Source organism: Capricornis sumatraensis, chromosome 12, assembly GCF_032405125.1.
Source record: "Capricornis sumatraensis isolate serow.1 chromosome 12, serow.2, whole genome shotgun sequence".
Lineage (NCBI taxonomy): Eukaryota > Metazoa > Chordata > Mammalia > Artiodactyla > Bovidae > Capricornis > Capricornis sumatraensis.
This window is the reverse complement of record NC_091080.1, coordinates 93,569,859-93,586,852: the sequence shown is the minus strand read 5'-3', so window position 1 is coordinate 93,586,852 and position 16,994 is coordinate 93,569,859. Positions and strand designations below refer to the sequence as shown.

The following is a 16,994-nucleotide window of genomic DNA, read 5'->3' as shown; positions in this document are numbered from 1 at the left end:
CGAGGGACCCAGTCCTCCCTGCAGGGCCGAGAAGCAGGAAGCTGCAGACGCCACCCTGTTTGTGGTGGTCTTCAGGCGGCCACAGAAACCAGTGGAGGCTGCGATTCCGGCTCGGCTGGACCAGTCCAGGTGCGGTGCGCCCAGGAGGACGCAGACGGTGGAGCGGCACAACCCAAGTTCAAATCCCGGCGCTCCCACACTGGGCTGTGACCTGAGACCCTGTCATCCCCTCCTCTGCAAAGTAGGGACGACACCCTCTCCACAGGGCACCTGGGAAGACTCGACAGAACAGTACACGGGGAACAGCTCGGCACACACTCTACTTGATACGTCAGTCCCGTTCAACTTCAAGCTGACGTGTGTCTCCAGCCTCTTCAATGATGGAGACTTCAAGGGTCCGATGTGGGTGCCACCTGCCTCGTGAGGTGCTGAGCGCTTCCAGTGCAGCCGATTCAGAGCGAGAGACGCTTTCAGTGAGAGAAAACTTCAGATTTTAAAGACTGAGTGTGAAAAAACAAAGTGACGTCCACCATATCTTCACGCCAACTACCCCTTCAGGTAAGAATGTTCTGGGCACGCTGTGAGTTTAAAGACAGTGGGCTAGTCAAATGAACGCCGCGTTTCTTTTACCTTCTTTCAGCTATGGTTCCTGGAAGATTCAAAATAACAGGGGTGGCTCCCATTCTATTTCCATCGCATGGCGCTGATCCTGACGGGAGCCCCCAGAGACCTGAGGGGAAGGGAAGCCCGGGTCTGCGCGCGGGACGCAGCCTGCGGGCAGCGGGAACCAGCTCCCTGGCAGGAGAGCTGGCCAGGCTCAGCAGCGTGACGCAGAGGGTGCGGGACAAACTGCACAGAACCGTAGCGTCAGAGGAGGATGTAGCGTCCCTGCTTACAAGCACCTGCAAGATGGCCAGAGGACAGCTGTGCATTTCACCCACCAAATGACTTTTAATTACTCACTGTCTCTCAACTTCTTCAAAAGACAAGTTCTGGCAAAAACATGAATGACTTGAAGAGTTTATCCGGTCAGTCAATAAACACTACATCATTGCCTGCCACTTCCAGCTCACCGTAGAGTCGGGGAACAGATGGCTAGCTAAGACGACAGACTGTGGCCCCAAACACACCTGCAGTGCAAAGCGAAGCGCACAGCTGAACTATCCACCCATCTGAATCCAGGTCAAAGGTGGCGATAACACTTGGGCGGGGCATCTCATTCCCAGGGAAAGGACTGTACTCGTTTGTCTTTGTTTCAGTTAATTCTGAAGCCCATGTCAACAAGTGTCAAGTTTCCACACCAGCGTGTTTCAGTTCTTTCAAAACTATTTTTAAATAGTTTTGGACAAAATCTCAATCATGACCTTGCTAAAAATCTAGACGAGAACGGAGCAGGAGGACAAAGAAGTTTAATAAAGAATCTGCCCTCCAGAAATACACAAGGAAGATGAGAATTTTAGAAAGACGTAAGGCGCTTTCTTTCCCCACCTCATCAGCCCATCAACCCAGCGGATGACAACCCTGGAGGGCCCTACTGATGCCTTTTCCTTCTCTCTGCAGGGAGAAAATCAAAGCTCCATCACTCACACAGTGGGAAACAGGCACCGTGGTACACAGTCTCCAGACTCGCTTCCAGCCAGAATGCCCCCTTTACAAAGTGGCCCTGGAACACCTCTGGCTGGCACCAGGCTCAGGAAAGGAGGCCTCCCGCAGCAGCACAGAAGCACCTCTCATAGGGCCAACGCCAGCTCCGCGCCCCAGCTCCCCACCGCCGGTCCCCCAGGGGCCCGCACAGCCCTGCCAGCCCTGGACCCTCATACCCACCCCAGCTGCCCAGGACCTGCCAATGTACCCCCTCTGGAGTATTCCCTACCAAGCCCAACAGCAGCCTTACAGTGAACACTCACAGGGTTAATAGTGAGAACTGATGTCACACTCTGGCTCCTTCCTATAAAATGAGGACTGGGCTAACAGACTAAGGAGTAAACTAAGGCAGCACGTGCCAGTCCTTAAGGAGCACAAACAGCAGAAAGCAGAACCCTGCGGAGAGCTGAAATCAGGGCCAGGTGGAGACGGGAAGACTACACACAGGACCTGGTCAGCATGAGCAGCACTCTCACAACGACCAGGACAAGCTCTGTCCTTCCACATGTACCAGGTGAAAGGGGGCTTCCAGACACAACATTCTCGAGCTGGAGACACTCACAGTGACTGGCTCCTTTCATCAGCAAACTCGACTTTTCCAGGAAAGTTCCAACTTTCATTATCAAGGCATACATAATTTTAAATAGCGTTACTTTACATCCTTATTACACTATTAGAAACATGAGGAAAAAAAAATCTAAATTCTTATCAAACTCCATACTGTTGAAGGAAACAAAAAAAGTCAAATAAGATGCTTGCTGCTGCTGCTGCTAAGTCGCTTCAGTCGTGTCCGACTCTGTGCGACCCCATAGACGGCAGCCCACCAGGCTCCCCCATCCCTGGGACTCTCCAGGCAAGAACACTGGAGTGGGCTGCCATTTCCTTCTCCAATGCATGCAAGGGAACAGTGAAAGTGAAGTCGCTCAGTCGTGTCCGCCTCTTAGCGACCCCATGGACTGCAGCCTACCAGGCTCCTCCGTCCATGGATTTTCCAGGCAAGAGTACTGGAGTGGGCTGCCATTGCCTACTGGGTAGCAAAAAAAAAATCATAAGCAAAATGAAAAGATCAAAGTCACATAGGCTGTTTTGCTAAACATGGTTTTCCAATAAGTTTTTACATTTTCCAAATTTCAAAACGTTTTCTAACCTAAAACCTAAATTGTTTTTCAAAGCTTAACAATAAATGCAAACTGTACAATAGTCCTTTAAAATTAAAATTCCTTTCATGATCAGAACCATTCACTGGGGCATAATATTTTATTTCCACACTGTATTAAGATGTGTACACATGAAAATAACTGATAAAGTGATTATGATATTCCATTCCTCTTTTAAGAAATCTGTGGATAATTTATAATGGTGGTAAACAAGAAAATACATACACCAAAAATAAGCAGCCTGTTACAAGCACAATTCAGTCTAAACCTCTGGAAAAAAGCACCTTGACACTTTACATAAAGAAAAAGCTAATCTAGAATTCAAGCTATCAATTTGGGGGTTCACATTTGTAATTTCAAAAGCTTTCTGCCAATCTCTCATCTTCCAGGATTTTGTGAAAACAAAGCATAGAGCTACAAGGTATTTCAAAAGAACAAAGCCTTTCTCTGCTCACTCCCTTCCACGTTTTTCTTTAAAAACCCCGGGAAACGGCCACACTTGTGTTGCATGTGTGAGGCTGTCTTTCAGGAAGCAGGCCTGTCCATTATATCACGGATGGGAACAAGTCTGGAAGCCCACCTTGAGTCCATACCACACAGAGTTCCTTTTTCAGAGTGCTTAAACAGTGTATGGGCTTTCTGATCTGCTTTATTATTATTATAATCTCTCATTTAATTGAAAGTTTTAAGTATGACTTATAATTGAGCTTGAAAGAATGGTAACTAAACATCTCTATATTAACTTTACTAGAAGAGATATTCTTAAAAATTTGCACAAAATAAGTCAAAATTGATTTTTATACATAAAGTGAAACATCTGATACCAACTACAACTTCAAGGTCAATCAATCACAAGCATTTATGGAAGGCCTACAAAATGCCAAGCACTGTTCTAGATGCTTAGGATGTGTTAGTGAACAATGTCTCTTCTAGAACATCTTTAAATAAGCTCTTAATGTTAAAAAACAGTAAATTTCAAGATGAACATTTTTTTTTCAACAAAAATATAAAAAACAAAATTTCAACAGTAACCTTTGGAAAACTAAGGATGGGTTTTTTTGTGTGTGTTTTTTAATTCAACTTTTTTATAAACAATTCTTTCCTTAAAACCTTACACTGAAACGTCACATTATATCTAAGTACAAACTGAGTTTCAAATTTAATGATTAAAAAAACACACAAAAAACACCTCAATAGTTTGGAAAGAATAATAAAATTCCACAACAACCAAGAAAAAGCAAAAACTGCCACAAACATTCATTATCACAGCCTGACAGGGAACTTCGATGAAAAATGACCAAGCTGACCCAGCAGAGAAAAGGACCCTTCTGAAACAATGTCTCTCCCACTCCTGAACTGCCACATCTCTGCTCTGGAATCGCCTCAGAGTCTGATTTCCTCACAGATATCAGGCACTATCAACCTAATGATAAAAACAGTACCAACAGATAAACTTTCCATAGAATCTTCCCCAGATCTGACGGCTTCCAGATTTACTTCCCAAGAAACAGAAGAGGAGAACCCGCCGCGGTTCCTCTGAAGATGCTTTCATTCACTGCTGCCTAGGAGCCTGGCAGAATCCATCTCAGCCCTCAGATCAGGAAACAGGCAGAGAGTGCTAAAGCCACAGGTAGAAGAGGCGAGATTTAAACCCCCAACAGACGCAAAGCAGCCGCATTTCTGATCTAAAGCACTACCGCAGGGTTCGGGGGGCGCGGGAAACACACACACACATATGGGAACGTAACAAGAAAGAGGAATTTGCAGAGACGCCGCTGAAAGACGGCGCTTAGCGGAGAGATAGAGTCCTAAGCGACGTGGGAGCGACACCGCCGCCCAGAAGGCTCCCGAGACGCAGGCCCCCGTCTAACCTAAACGTCCAGTGAGAACGAGAGCCGGCTGACCTACAGCCCAGGGAGACAGGGGCGCGTCGAGGAGGAGGAGCGGCCCGCTCCCCTTCTCCGGGCTCGGCCCGACACCTGCCTGGGCTTCGCGAGCCGGGAAGCGCGTCCTCCGAGCATCCCCAGGGCAGAGAGGCGGCCGAGGCGGGTACCACGGAGCCCGAAGGCGCCCCTGACGGACGGGCGCCCGTCACCTGCACCGCAGCCACCTGAGCCCCCGCCCCTTCGCGGGGGGCGAGACGCGGGGCTCGTCCCCGGCCCGACGCCGCGCCCGCCCCGGGCGCCGCCCGCCCGCCCCCCGCGCGCCGGCCTCACCTCCAGCCGCAGGGACGCCCCGCAGCCTCGCAGGAACTCGCGGATGTTGCTCAGGCACTCGCCCTCGCTCCGGGGCTCCGGGTAGACCTGCAACACAGAGCACAGCCGCTGAGCGCCGCGCGCGGGCCGGGCGCGCCCCGAGGCGAGCCCGCCGCGGCCCCCGCGGGCGCGCCCGCCCCTCACGCCACCAGGCCGGGCGGCGCCGGCGGCCCGGCGCGACCCTGGCCGCCCCCCGGCGCCCGCGCGCTCGGCCGCCGCCTCTCCTCACCCGCTTTCCTTCCTCCCGGCTGCACCAATCTCCTCAGGCCCCTTCCCTCACCAGGAAGTGGAGCGGCGGCGGAAGTGACGTCTTCAGACCGCGCCCCGGCCAGCCCCCCTCACGCGACCCCTTCCGGTCTCCGCCTCGCTGGCGCGGCCTCCTCGCCGGGCCGCTGGCCCTCAGCCTCGGACGCGGCCCACCGGACGCAGGCCACGCGGGGACTCCTCCGTCCCCGAAAGCTGGCGCTTTTCCCCGACGCGGCCCCGCGGACGCAGCCCGCCCGCCCGGCGGGGACCCGGGAAAGCTTGGCCTCCGCCGCTTCGAGCAACAACGAAGGGGCTGGCGAGAACCTGTTTTTTCTTCAGTTCTTCCCCGCCCCCGGCTCGAGGGGGCAGGGGGGCTAGAAGTCTAATAGATGATTCTAACTAATTAGCAACGTAAATAATGCATGTTGGGATTAAAGCGCAACGTTTTCTTCTAAATCTGGACCGTGTGTTTCATCAGTGATTAACCAAAATAGCCGGTTACTCGTCAGCGCGAAGGCTGCTGGAGATGAAAGGCGGCAACTGCAGCCTCCATCACGGGAGAGGAGCGGCGAGGGCTCCCGCAGACAGACCTTCGGTGCTTGGTCCAAGGCAGAGCTGTAAACGCCACCGCCACGCGTGTAAGGAGTTGCTAAAAACCTCCCACGGTAAGAAACGAAGGAAACCAAGAACAGCACCAATTACACAGAACAATCAAGGGAGAGGCCTGAGACCTTAGAAGAGCTTTCTGTTGTTCTGAACGACACATGAAGGCTTTTTACACTGAAGTGTCATCGGGAATTCGAGCATTCAGGACGCTCAAGACATTTTTGTCCTTCTGTCCCCTAGGGTGAAATCTCGACATTCCATCAGGCCTCTCTCAGGAATACTGTGGTTTCCTGTCAAAGTGCTCAGGGCTTCTAAAATTACAAAAGAAAACCAGGGTGTTAAGCAGTGCAAAGATAGAGGAAATGAGACTTTCTTCCCCCCTAAAGTTTAAAAATTCCTAGAGAAGTGCCAACATGTTTTCCTCCAAATACTGAACAGATTTGTTTTTTCCAAAGGAACAGCAAAACCAAAGCTTCCTTCTAGTCCCATCTACTCCTTCCTCACACTCCCTCACACAGTCAGTCCTCATTCATGGATTCCGTATTTGCAAATTGGCCTACTCGATAAAATTTATGTGTAACCACAAAATCCGTATTTGCAGCACTTTCTCAGCCATTTATAAATGTGCAAAGCAGCAAGAAATTTGAATTTCCTTATGCACACGTTCCCAGCTGAATTTGAGCAAGGGCATGCTGTGCCATCTTACATTAGCTCATAATGGAAGCAAATGTTCTTTCCGCTGTCTACTGGTGCTGTTTTTCACTTTTTTTTTTTTTTTTTTTTTGCTTTTTCTTGGTGATTTCACTATTTTAACTGGCCCCTGAGCGTACTGTTAAAGCACTGTCCAGTGTTCTTAAGCACAAGAAGGTTGTGATGTGCCTTACAGAGAAAATACGTGTGATAGATAAACTTCATTCAGGCCTGAATTATAGCGCTACAGGCCCCAAGTTCAACGTTAATGAGTCAACAATACGGTACATCTAGAAAAAGAAGATATTCAGAAATTACATGAAGCCGCTCTGGAAAGTGCTACAGTAACCTTTATAGTGCATGATGCAGCTGTGGGAAAGATGGAAAAGCAACTACATTTGTGGATTCATGAGATGACAAGCAATAAAAAGAGCATAGTAGACAGCATTGTTGTGAGGCTGAAAGCCAAAGAAATGTGCACTCATCTTACCCAGGGCCAAGACAATGCTAAGCCCTTCTGAGCTAGTGCGGGTTGGCTTGCACAATTCAAAGAGTGATGCCACATGAAAAATGTCAGACTTGCAGGCAAGCCAGGTTCTACGACCAGGAGGCAGCAGAAGAGTTTAGAAAATACCTGCCAAGTGTTAAATATTAAAAGGGTTACACAGAAGAGCAGGTTTTCAGTGCTGATGAAACGGGCTTACTTTACAAGAATGCCTGCAAGTGAACCTGTGAAATGCAAATGACCTCCAAAGCTCTTGGCTTTAAATCATTCAAAGAGTGGGTAACCTTGCTATTATGTGCAGTAGCCAAGGGTGACTTTAACAGAAAACCCCTCATGGTACACAGAGCACAAAACCCATGAGCATTCAGAGGGAAAACCTTGAACCATATGCCAGTCCATTGGAGATAGAGCAAAAAAAGCATGGATGGCATCTGAAATATTTCTGGGAAGGTTCCACAACTGTTTCCCAGAAGCTGAATGCTATCTCCATGGCAAAAACCTTGCCTTCACGGTTTTATTAATCTTGAATAATGCCCCAGTTCATTGCCGTTAAGAGCTCAAAAATGCCCACCCTGACACAGAAGTTGTCCTCATGCCCCCAAACATGGCATCTCTCATCCAAGCCCTCAGTCAGGGCATGCTAAAAGCTTTCAAGGCACATTACGCCAGGGAGCTTTAAGCAAGGCTTTCGAGGCTCTTAGCACCGACAAGGAAACCACCATACTGCAGTACTGGAAGTCAGTCACCATACGCAACATTATTGCATATCAGCACAGCCTGGGACAGTGTCAAACAGGCTACCATCAGCAACTGTTGAGGAAACATTTGGCCAGACTGAAAAATTTTGAAGGTTTTGAAGCTGTCACAGAAAATATGAAAAACAGTGTCAAAAACACAAAGCATATTGCACAGCAAATGAGTGGAGAGGGTTTCCGTGACATGAAGGGAGGCACCAGGGAGGAGATCTGGGGAGAAACAACAGCAGAACCCACCAACCAAGGCTCAGATGAGACAGCAGAACAGGTTTGAAGTCAGTGATGATGAGGACGGTAGTGCAAGTCAGCCTGAGACTGCAAGAATCGTCCCTCTTACAGCAGCCAAGATGGCGGAATGGCCTTCAGCCTTGGAAGAAATTTTCAATGACATGGAAAATGGGGACCCTGTGCCCAAACGCCGCCTCACATTTAAGCACCCTGCCTCAACTGCATTCATCTTTTATGCCAAAACACATGAAGATACGAGGCAAAAAGCCAAGTGGACAAAGCTGAAGCAATTATTTCAAGTCAGATTGGGAGGGAAAGTTGTTGACACCATCACCAAGCTGTGAAGGCCAAACTCCTGAGGTAGGGCTGCCAGGCCACCCTCCTTGACATCTTCCTCTCCTGCCCAGGGAGCTTCACCACTTTTCCTGAGTTTCCAGTGAAGTAAAAAGAAGTTGTGTCCAACTCTTCGTGACCCCATAGTCCCTGGAATTCTCTAGTCCAGAATACTGGAGTAGGTAGCCGTTCCCTTCTCCAGGGGATATTCCCAACTCAGGGATCGAACCCAGGTCTCCCGCATTGCAGGTGGATTCTTTATCAGCTGAGCCACATTGAGGGGCTTAACCACACTGTGTGCTGCCCTGCCACGTGTCGCACAGCTCCGTCAGCAGGGAGGCGGTTTCTGTACATTTCTCAATGTTTCAGTTCAGTGTAGTCGCTCAGTCGTGTCCGACTCTGTGACCCCATGAATTGCAGCACGCCAGGCCCCCCTGTCCATCACCAACTACCGGAGTTCACGCAAACTCACGTCCATCAAGTTGGTGATGCCATCCAGCCATCTCATCCTCTGTCGTCCCCTTCTCCTCTTGCCCCCAATCCCTCCCAGCATCAGAGTCTTTTCCAATGAGTCAACTCTTCACATGAAGTGGCCAAAGTACTGGAGCTTCAGCTTTATCATCATTCCCTCCAAAGAAATCCCAGGACTCATCTCCTTCAGAATGGAGTGGTTGGATCTCCTTACAGTCCAAGGGACTCTCAAGAGTCTTCTCCAACACCACAGTTCAAAAGCATCAATTCTTCAGCGCTCAGCTTTCTTCACAGTCCAACTCTCACATCCATTCATGACCACTGGAAAAACCATAGCCTTGACTAGACGGACCTCTGTTGGCAAAGTAATGTCTCTGCTTTTAAATATGCTGTGTAGGTTGGTCATAACTTTCCTTCCAAGGAGTAAGCGTCTTTTAATTTCATGGCTGCAGTCATCATCTGCAGTGATTTTGGAGCCCAAAAAAATTAAAGTCTGACACTGTTTCCACTGTTTCCCCATCTATTTCCCATGAAGTGATGGGACCAGATGCTATGATCTTCGTATTTCTGAATGTTGAGCTTTAAGCCAACTTTTTCACGCTCCACTTTCACTTTCATCAAAAGGCTTTTTAGTTCCTCTTCACTTTCTGCCATAAGGGTGGTGTCATCTGTATATCTGAGGTTATTGATATTTCTCCCAGCAATCTTGATTCCAGCTTGTGCTTCTTCCAGCCCAGCGTTTCTCATGATGTAAATGTTTAATATTCAGTTAACGCTGTTTTGGAGGTTTTCTTCCTTGTGTTACACTGTACTGTCCAGTATGCATGTGTGTGTGTGTGTGTGTGTGTGTGCGCAGCGGACACATGTACTTTTTAGAACAGTCACCCTATGGTGACATTACATAATGCTATCATTGAAATAGTGTTTTCTTATGAAGATACACGGCATGTAATTATTTGTAAATATTACATATATACGTTAGATAAGCCATCTTTAAACAGAAGCATACCCCAAACAAGACTAGGTATTGATTGGCTGACCAAATGTCGTGACCACAGTCTCAAAGGAAACTGACCCTGTATTTCTCCAGGAATAGTGGTTCAGTTGTTGCTAATTCAGTGGTCACGGTGCCCTTGTAGAATGCAGTTACCACAAATAATGAGAATTGCCTCAACATTTAAAACTATTAATCCATAAGTATCTGTTATGAATTCTCTATGAGTTCACAAATGATGGAAACAGTTTTTCATAAAAAGTATTAATTACAAAATGAAATTATTATTTGAAAATGTATCTCTTAAGGCAATGTTTTTTCAGTGTGTAGTCTTCAGTTAACCCTGTTTTGGAGGTTTTCCTGTGTTACACTGTACTGTCCAGTACACAGTGTGCATGTGTGTGTGTGTGTGTGTGTGTGTGCAGTGGACATGTGTACTTTTTAGAGCAGTCACCCTATGGTGACCACACTACATAATGCTGTCATTGAAATAGTGTTTTCTTAGGAAGAAGGTATTTTTAAATGGGTTCATTTACCCATGGATGATCACTTACTGCTGGAAAGAGATATGGACCGGCACCAGTTCTATTCCATTGGGGTTTTTTATGCAGACACTGAGAAACCTTGTTCATAAATTAAGTGCATGGAAATGGATGGAGTTTTGTTAGGATGTAACTTGATTCTCTGAAACCTTCTAAGTTACATAGCCAAAGTCCTGATACAATCGGTCATAAATAAAAACTTTACATCATCAGCTAACAGCTTGATTGGGGTCTCCTTCAATTTCTATGAAAGCTAAGAAGTACAACCCCGAGCTGCAGCCCACAGTCATCAGAGGCACACCCCTCCCAGCACCAGGGCCCTCTGTGACCCAGCTGGGAAGCCCTCCTCCCAGCAGCATGCACCTTGGGGACACAACAAGGGTGAAGTGGGAGAGGGCCGTCGTTGTGAAAGGGGAAGGGATACCTGGGCCAGCGCCAGGGTCTCCGTGCACAGGCAGCTTCCCAGCTCATCAGAGTTGAGCACAGGTGCAAGCTGAGGACCTAGAACTGGAAATGTGATGGTGGTGGTTTAGTTGTCAAGTCCTGTCTGACTCTTTGTAACCCCATGGACCGTAGCCCACAGGCCCCTCTGTCCACGGAATTCTCCAGGCAAGAATACTGGAGTGGGTTGCCATTTCCTTCTCCATGATGAAACAAAAGGCAATACTTAAAAGCACCCCTCCATATTTTGCTGAAGAAGACGTATGAATGGTAAGCGAGTACATGAAGAAGTGTGGCACGTCCTTAGTCACGGGGGAAATGCAATCAAAATCACAGAGGACACTCTCCACCCGGCAGACTGGTGAGATGGAAAAGGCTGGCGGTCTCATGCACTGAAGACGGGGAGCAGCCGGAGCCCCACGCTTGACAGTGGGGCACTTGGGGAAATGCAGTGTCTCAGAGTCAGACCCGCCTGAGCCCCAGCAGTTCCTCCCCGAGGCATTTACCCAAGTGGGATGTAAACACGCCCTCCAAACGCCACGTTTGAGAATGTTCACAGCAGCTTCATTTGCAGCCACCCGAAGGCAGGTTCCCTTGAGTGCATCTCCCGAGGTGTCCAGAGAGGCGCTCCAACAGCTGCCCTGCATCGTTTCCAACGGTCCTCTCCCGAACCTCCCACCACGACAAACTCCAGGCTTTTCTGCCAAAAGCTGGAATCTGGCAGAGGCATGCTGCTGCTGCTAAGTCACTTCAGTCGTGTCCGACTCTGTGCAATCCCATAGACGGCAGCCCACCAGGCTCCCCCGTCCCTGGGATTCTCCAGGCAAGAACGCTGGAGTGGGTTGCCATTTCCTTCTCCAATGCATGAAAGTGAAGTCGCTCAGTTGCGTCCGACCCTCAGCGACCCCATGGACTGCAGCCTACCAGGCTCCTCTGTCCATGGGATTCTCCAGGCAAAAGTACAGTCCCAAAAGCATTGTGATTTCCCTTTGAAACACTGCTTTTGTAGTTCCTATCTGATAAGGGGCGTGTCTGATGTTCTGAGAATCTGCTACAAACTAAATCCCAAGGCAGCACTGAGGTCAGAGGTCAGACGTCAGCACCAGGTGCTGGGCTCCTACCTCCCCAACTTCTTCCACCATCCACCCCACAGCCAGCACAGCCAGCCCCACTCGCAGTCAGGATAAAGGCACCCTCAGCGCCTCCTTGCCAACTCTAAGGCATCCAGAGTCTTAGTTTCCAAAACTGCCACCAGGAAGAACAGGCTGTCCTCCCAGCAAGGAATTGCATGGGTTTCAGCTAAGGTGGAGAGTACAGGAAACTAACAGCTGGGATACACCCCACTGCCTGGGACCCTGGTCCCCAGGAGGGGTGGCTTCCTGGGGCGCCTCCACGGCCTTCCCCCGCCCCCACTTTGTAAATAGTCTCTTCGTTAAATCCTCTTCAACCATCTGTTTAGCGTCATCTGTTTCTCGCTGGGACCCTAACCACAGTGAGCCTCCTGGTGGTACAGCGAAAGACAAGAACAACTCAGGGAAAGGACCAGCCACAGACCTGCCACAGGCCAGTGCACCGGCCCACCGCACTGCTTCCAGAAAGAGGCGGCTTTACCTCCCGACACGTCACAGCCCCTGCTTACAGGGCATGTCCTCCTGGGGGGACATGCCGCCTCTGCGTTCAAAGGAAAAAGCAGGAGGAACGTGAGCGGGTGTTCAGAAGTGCATGGCCTGGGGTGGAGGCACACGGCAGGTGATGGGGCTACCGCCCGGGAGCGGAGCAGGCCCACAGGACCAAGGCGCGGGGGCCTGCTTGTCATGCTGTACCTCTCCGTACCCTTCCAATTCTGTCCCACATGCAAGTACTATTAAATAAACACACTTTTAAAAAGAACACTCCAGTCTCATGTACTCCACAAATAAAGTGGCCCTCCAATTAAAAAACAGCCCACAGAGAGCCCAGCTGTCAGTGCGTTGGGGTCCTTACAAAGCAGATCTCAACCCGCCCCGCCAAAATGCAAGGTGATGCTTAAAACCCTAAAGTCCCCACCCAGAAGTCAAACGGGCACTGAAGGGCTCGTCTAACTTGTAACGAGCCGGCAGCCATTGCTTCACTCTGACTAGAGCGTGGCTGTCTCCTGCTCAGGGGCCACGCTCATTCTGCACCCAGAGAGGCAGAGGGGAGGGAAGACAGGTCAGCAGAACCCAGCAGAAGGCCATGGGGCCCTTCCTCCAGTCCCACGGAGGACAGTGAGGCCGCTGCAGCGCCTGGGACCTGGCAGCGAGTTCCAGAGAGTAAACGGCTCCCAGGGCACACAGCCTGGGGTCACAGGTCGTTTACGGGGAGCCATCGGAGCTTTTGATAAAGCACATCTTCCTCTGCTTCCATTCTTCAGCACAAGCCCTACTCCCAGGTGGATGCTACGGTCATCTGAGGAGCTGGCCGAGCCCGACAGGCAGCCAGAAATGCGAATGCACCAAGTGCAGCCTTCCTAGACATGAGGGGTGCCGGGTGGGGACCGGCAAGACTGCAGAGCCTAAGTTAGCTCGGGTGTCCCCTGAGGCTCGATTCCCACAGACTCCAAAAGCACATTTCAAGTCCCTGAGAAAAATGGTGGCGACCATCCCAAAAGCATACCAATGCCAAAAATGGATTTTTAAAATGTGAGCACAGACATTCCCCAGATAACCCGGGCCGAACTCCTCCACCACAGTCACATTTTAGCCTCACAGGAATGTCAGATCGACAGGCAGGTGTACGGTTACTGCCAAACGAGAGCAATCTGAAAGCCAGCACGCCGCCTGCCCCGTGTGGCTGTGACCCACACGCAGTGTGGGAGAGGCGTGCAGCCAGGCCCCTGTGCCGCCTTGTTCCTTCCTGACGCAGGAGACAGTGGCTCGAGCTCACAAGGGCTTCCCAGGTGGCGCGGTGGTAAAGAAGCCGCCAGCAACACAAGAGACGTGGGTTCAGCCTCTGGATCAGGAAGATCCCCTGGAGAAGGAAATGGCAAGCCGCTCCAGTAGTCTTGCCTGGGAACTCCCATGGACAGAGGAGCCTGGTGGGTTGTAGTCCACAGGGTCACAAAGCGTCAGACACGACTGGGCACACCAAGTTCACAAGACAACTTAAACTAGGCCTTGTACTCGCAGATTTGTCTTAACTAAAGTCTCACCCGTTCATATGGGTTAGCATCCTTTTTCTCCCTCTCACCCTCCTGATTTCCCCCCAATGGAAACATGCATTTTGGACCATAAAGAAAGCTGAGCGCTGAAGAATGGATGCTTTTGAACTGTGGTGTTGGAGAAGACTCTTGAGAGTCCCTTGGACTGCAAGGAGATCCAACCAGACCATCCTAAAGGAGATCAGTCCTGAAAATTCATTGGAAGGATTGATACTAAAGCTGAAACTCCAATACTTTGGCCACCTGATGCAAAGAACTGACTTTGGCAAAGACCTTGATGCTGGGAAAAGTTGAAGGCAAGAGAAGGGGATGACAGAGGATCAGATGGTTGGATGGCATCACCAACTCAATGGACATGAGTTTGAGTAAACTCCAGGAGTTGGTGATGGACAGGGAGGCCTGGCGTGCTGCAGTCCATGGGGTCAAAAAGAGTCGAACACAACTGAGAGACTGAACTGAACTGAAACCAGAGCCACTGCCGACTTGCTTCAGCTCCATCTCGGCACTGTTTCTGGTCCTTCCTATTGGTTTCCTCTCCCACCGCACACACTTCAGAACGGCTGGCCACGCCCGTGCCTGTGCCCACGGGTGGAAGAGCCCGTGCAGAGGCTGTGGCAGCCGAGGGGAAGGTGCCGCGTGCCTCCGCAGCGTCCATGCAGCAGCTGGGGCTGAGAGTCCGTCTCACTGTTCACTGAACCAGGGTAGGTGAGGAGCGAGCGGGGAAGCTGGAAGAAAACTGCAGGAGCCGCAGGAACCGCAGACAGGCTCGTTCTCCCCTGACTGGCACCGCAGCCATAGCAGCAGGCACGCTGTAGTTGACCCAGCAGACACAGCTGCAGCACGGGCCACAACGTGGACCATGTGGAGCTTACGTGTGCTTACAGAACACGTGGCCCATGGCCAAGCGGGTACATCGTGACACGCACGCGCAGTGCTGTGAGGCATCCCGGCTGCTGCATAACCACGCATTCACAACACGTGGGCCAAAAGGGCCTGACCACCACCGTCTTGCCTAATTTGCTCCCTACAGAGTCCCCGGAGAAGGCAATGGCACCCCACTCCAGTACTCTTGCCTGGAAAATCCCATGGACGGAAGAGCCTGGTGGGCTACAGTCCATGGGGTTGCTAAGAGTCAGACAAGACTGAGCGACTTCACTTGCACTTTCCACTTTCATGCATTGGAGAAGGAAATGGCAACCCACTCCCGCCTGGAGAATCCCAGGGACGGGGGAGCCTGGTGGGCTGCCATCTGTGGGGTCGCACAGAGTCAGACACGACTGAAGCGACTTAGCAGCAGCAGCAGCTACAGAGTCCCGAGCCAGGAGCTGGCACCCAGGAGCAGAGCTGCCTGCTGCCTGAACGGGGCGCTGGGGGCGGCAGGCCTCACAGGTCCGCTCTCTGCCTCATGGACAACGCAGCCTCCTTCCTCGACCGAGATGCCTCAGGTTAAGGTGTCCCGTGTCTGCAGCCACTGCACTGCCCGCCCCCCCTCCTCAGGTGCCCGGGAGGGGTCCGGGCCGCCTGCCGCGGCCCTGGTTTACCGCTGTGCCCCCTCCAGCCTCTCCCCACACAGTGAACCAGGGGCAGCAGTGGGGCTTCAGAGCAGCTCCAGCCTCCTGCTCAACCAGCCCTCCCTGCTCGAGACCCCGTCCGTCACTTTTAAACAGCCTGAGAAGCTGCACTGGAGCCTCTGGGCCAGAAGACGAGACACTCTGGAGACCACCTTGCAGGAGCTTTGTTTTCACCCGCAGGTTAGCGCGGGGGAGGTTTGAAGGCATGGGGAGGGTGCTGGCTGACTTTGCAGAGAGGCTGAGAAGCCAAACGGAGCCTTCACCCGGGAAAGAAACCTGAATACAGGGAAAGGAAACAGCTGAAGACACCCGCTGGCAAGGGCGCCTCTCCATACATAGCAGCTGAGACCCTCCCTGGAGGGCAGGCCAGGGGCGGGGCGGCCGCAGCCCGAACGCTCCTGCCGGAAAAGCCCCTCGCCTGAGAGAAGCCAGCTGAGACTTCATATTAACAGCGAGTAATAAAAAGGTGATAAAAGATCCTTATCGCCAAGAGCCTGGAGTATCTGCAGAGCACCAGCTGAGTCATGCAGGGCCGGAGCTGTCAGACGTGTAGCTGGGAGACACGTTTTCAAACGGTCACTTGGAAAAACAGACCTTCCTAGGTCAAAGACGAGGCTGCCAACGCAGACTCCAGAGTTCTGGATCTTCCGTACCACTCTAGCTGGAGGATGTCCCTGTACACGCACAATCTGCTGGTCACCTCACCCCTCGGCTCAAATTGTCAGCAGCTCTCCATTTCAGCAAGGGTAAAAGCCAGAGTACTTTCAGAGAAGGAAAAGATGAGGCGCGGACCAGAAGGATGAGCTCACTGCAAAACACACGTCCAGCCAAGGGCTTATACCCAGAACATACAAAGTATGTTCCACAAGAAACCAGACGAGCCAGTGAAACAATGATGAGGCGCAGACTGGAAGGAAGAGCTCACTGCAAAACACACGTCCAGCCAAGGGCCTGTACCCAAAACATACAAAGTATGTTCCACAAGAAACCAGACGAGCCAGTGAAACAATGGGCAAAAGGCGTGAACAGTCTCCTCACCAAAGAGGGCACAAGACGGCGTCTCGCTGCACCTCGCTGTTCGCTGAGCCCGGGACAGGCAAGGCAGAGCTGGAAGAAGACGCTGGGAGCCGTAGGGCCGCAGACACACTTCACTGGCAGCGGCGAGGCAGGCATCCTCTCCTCTCTAATGACCGACACAGCAGCACCCACGACGACACAACTCAGCTCAGCACGACTCTCTCCTGGACCTGACTCGCCTCAGCTGCAGGGAGCTTTTCAGGTGGTGCTTATATCATAGGTCATCGCGCACGCACCGTGCTATAAACGATCTCGGCTGTTACATAACCACGTATTTACGAAACGTGGGGCCAGAGTGTGA

At 51.2% G+C, this 16,994-nt stretch overlaps 1 protein-coding gene across 5 annotated transcripts in view; it reads right to left on the bottom strand.

Moving 5' to 3' along the window:
• ARHGEF7 (Rho guanine nucleotide exchange factor 7) overlaps positions 1–16,994 on the bottom strand; it is a 101,040-nt gene that overhangs the window by 67,603 nt on the left and 16,443 nt on the right. For 3 of the 5 annotated variants that reach the window (XM_068984521.1, XM_068984522.1, XM_068984525.1), the window contains exon 2: positions 5,018–5,104. The exons of 1 other annotated variant lie outside the window; for it this stretch is intronic. In XM_068984521.1, coding sequence (XP_068840622.1) covers positions 5,018–5,104 — 87 coding nt within the window. Of the gene's footprint in view, positions 1–89; positions 111–3,981; positions 3,991–5,017; positions 5,105–16,994 lie in introns of all 5 variants that reach the window. One more of the 5 variants, XM_068984523.1, reaches the window with a different exon arrangement.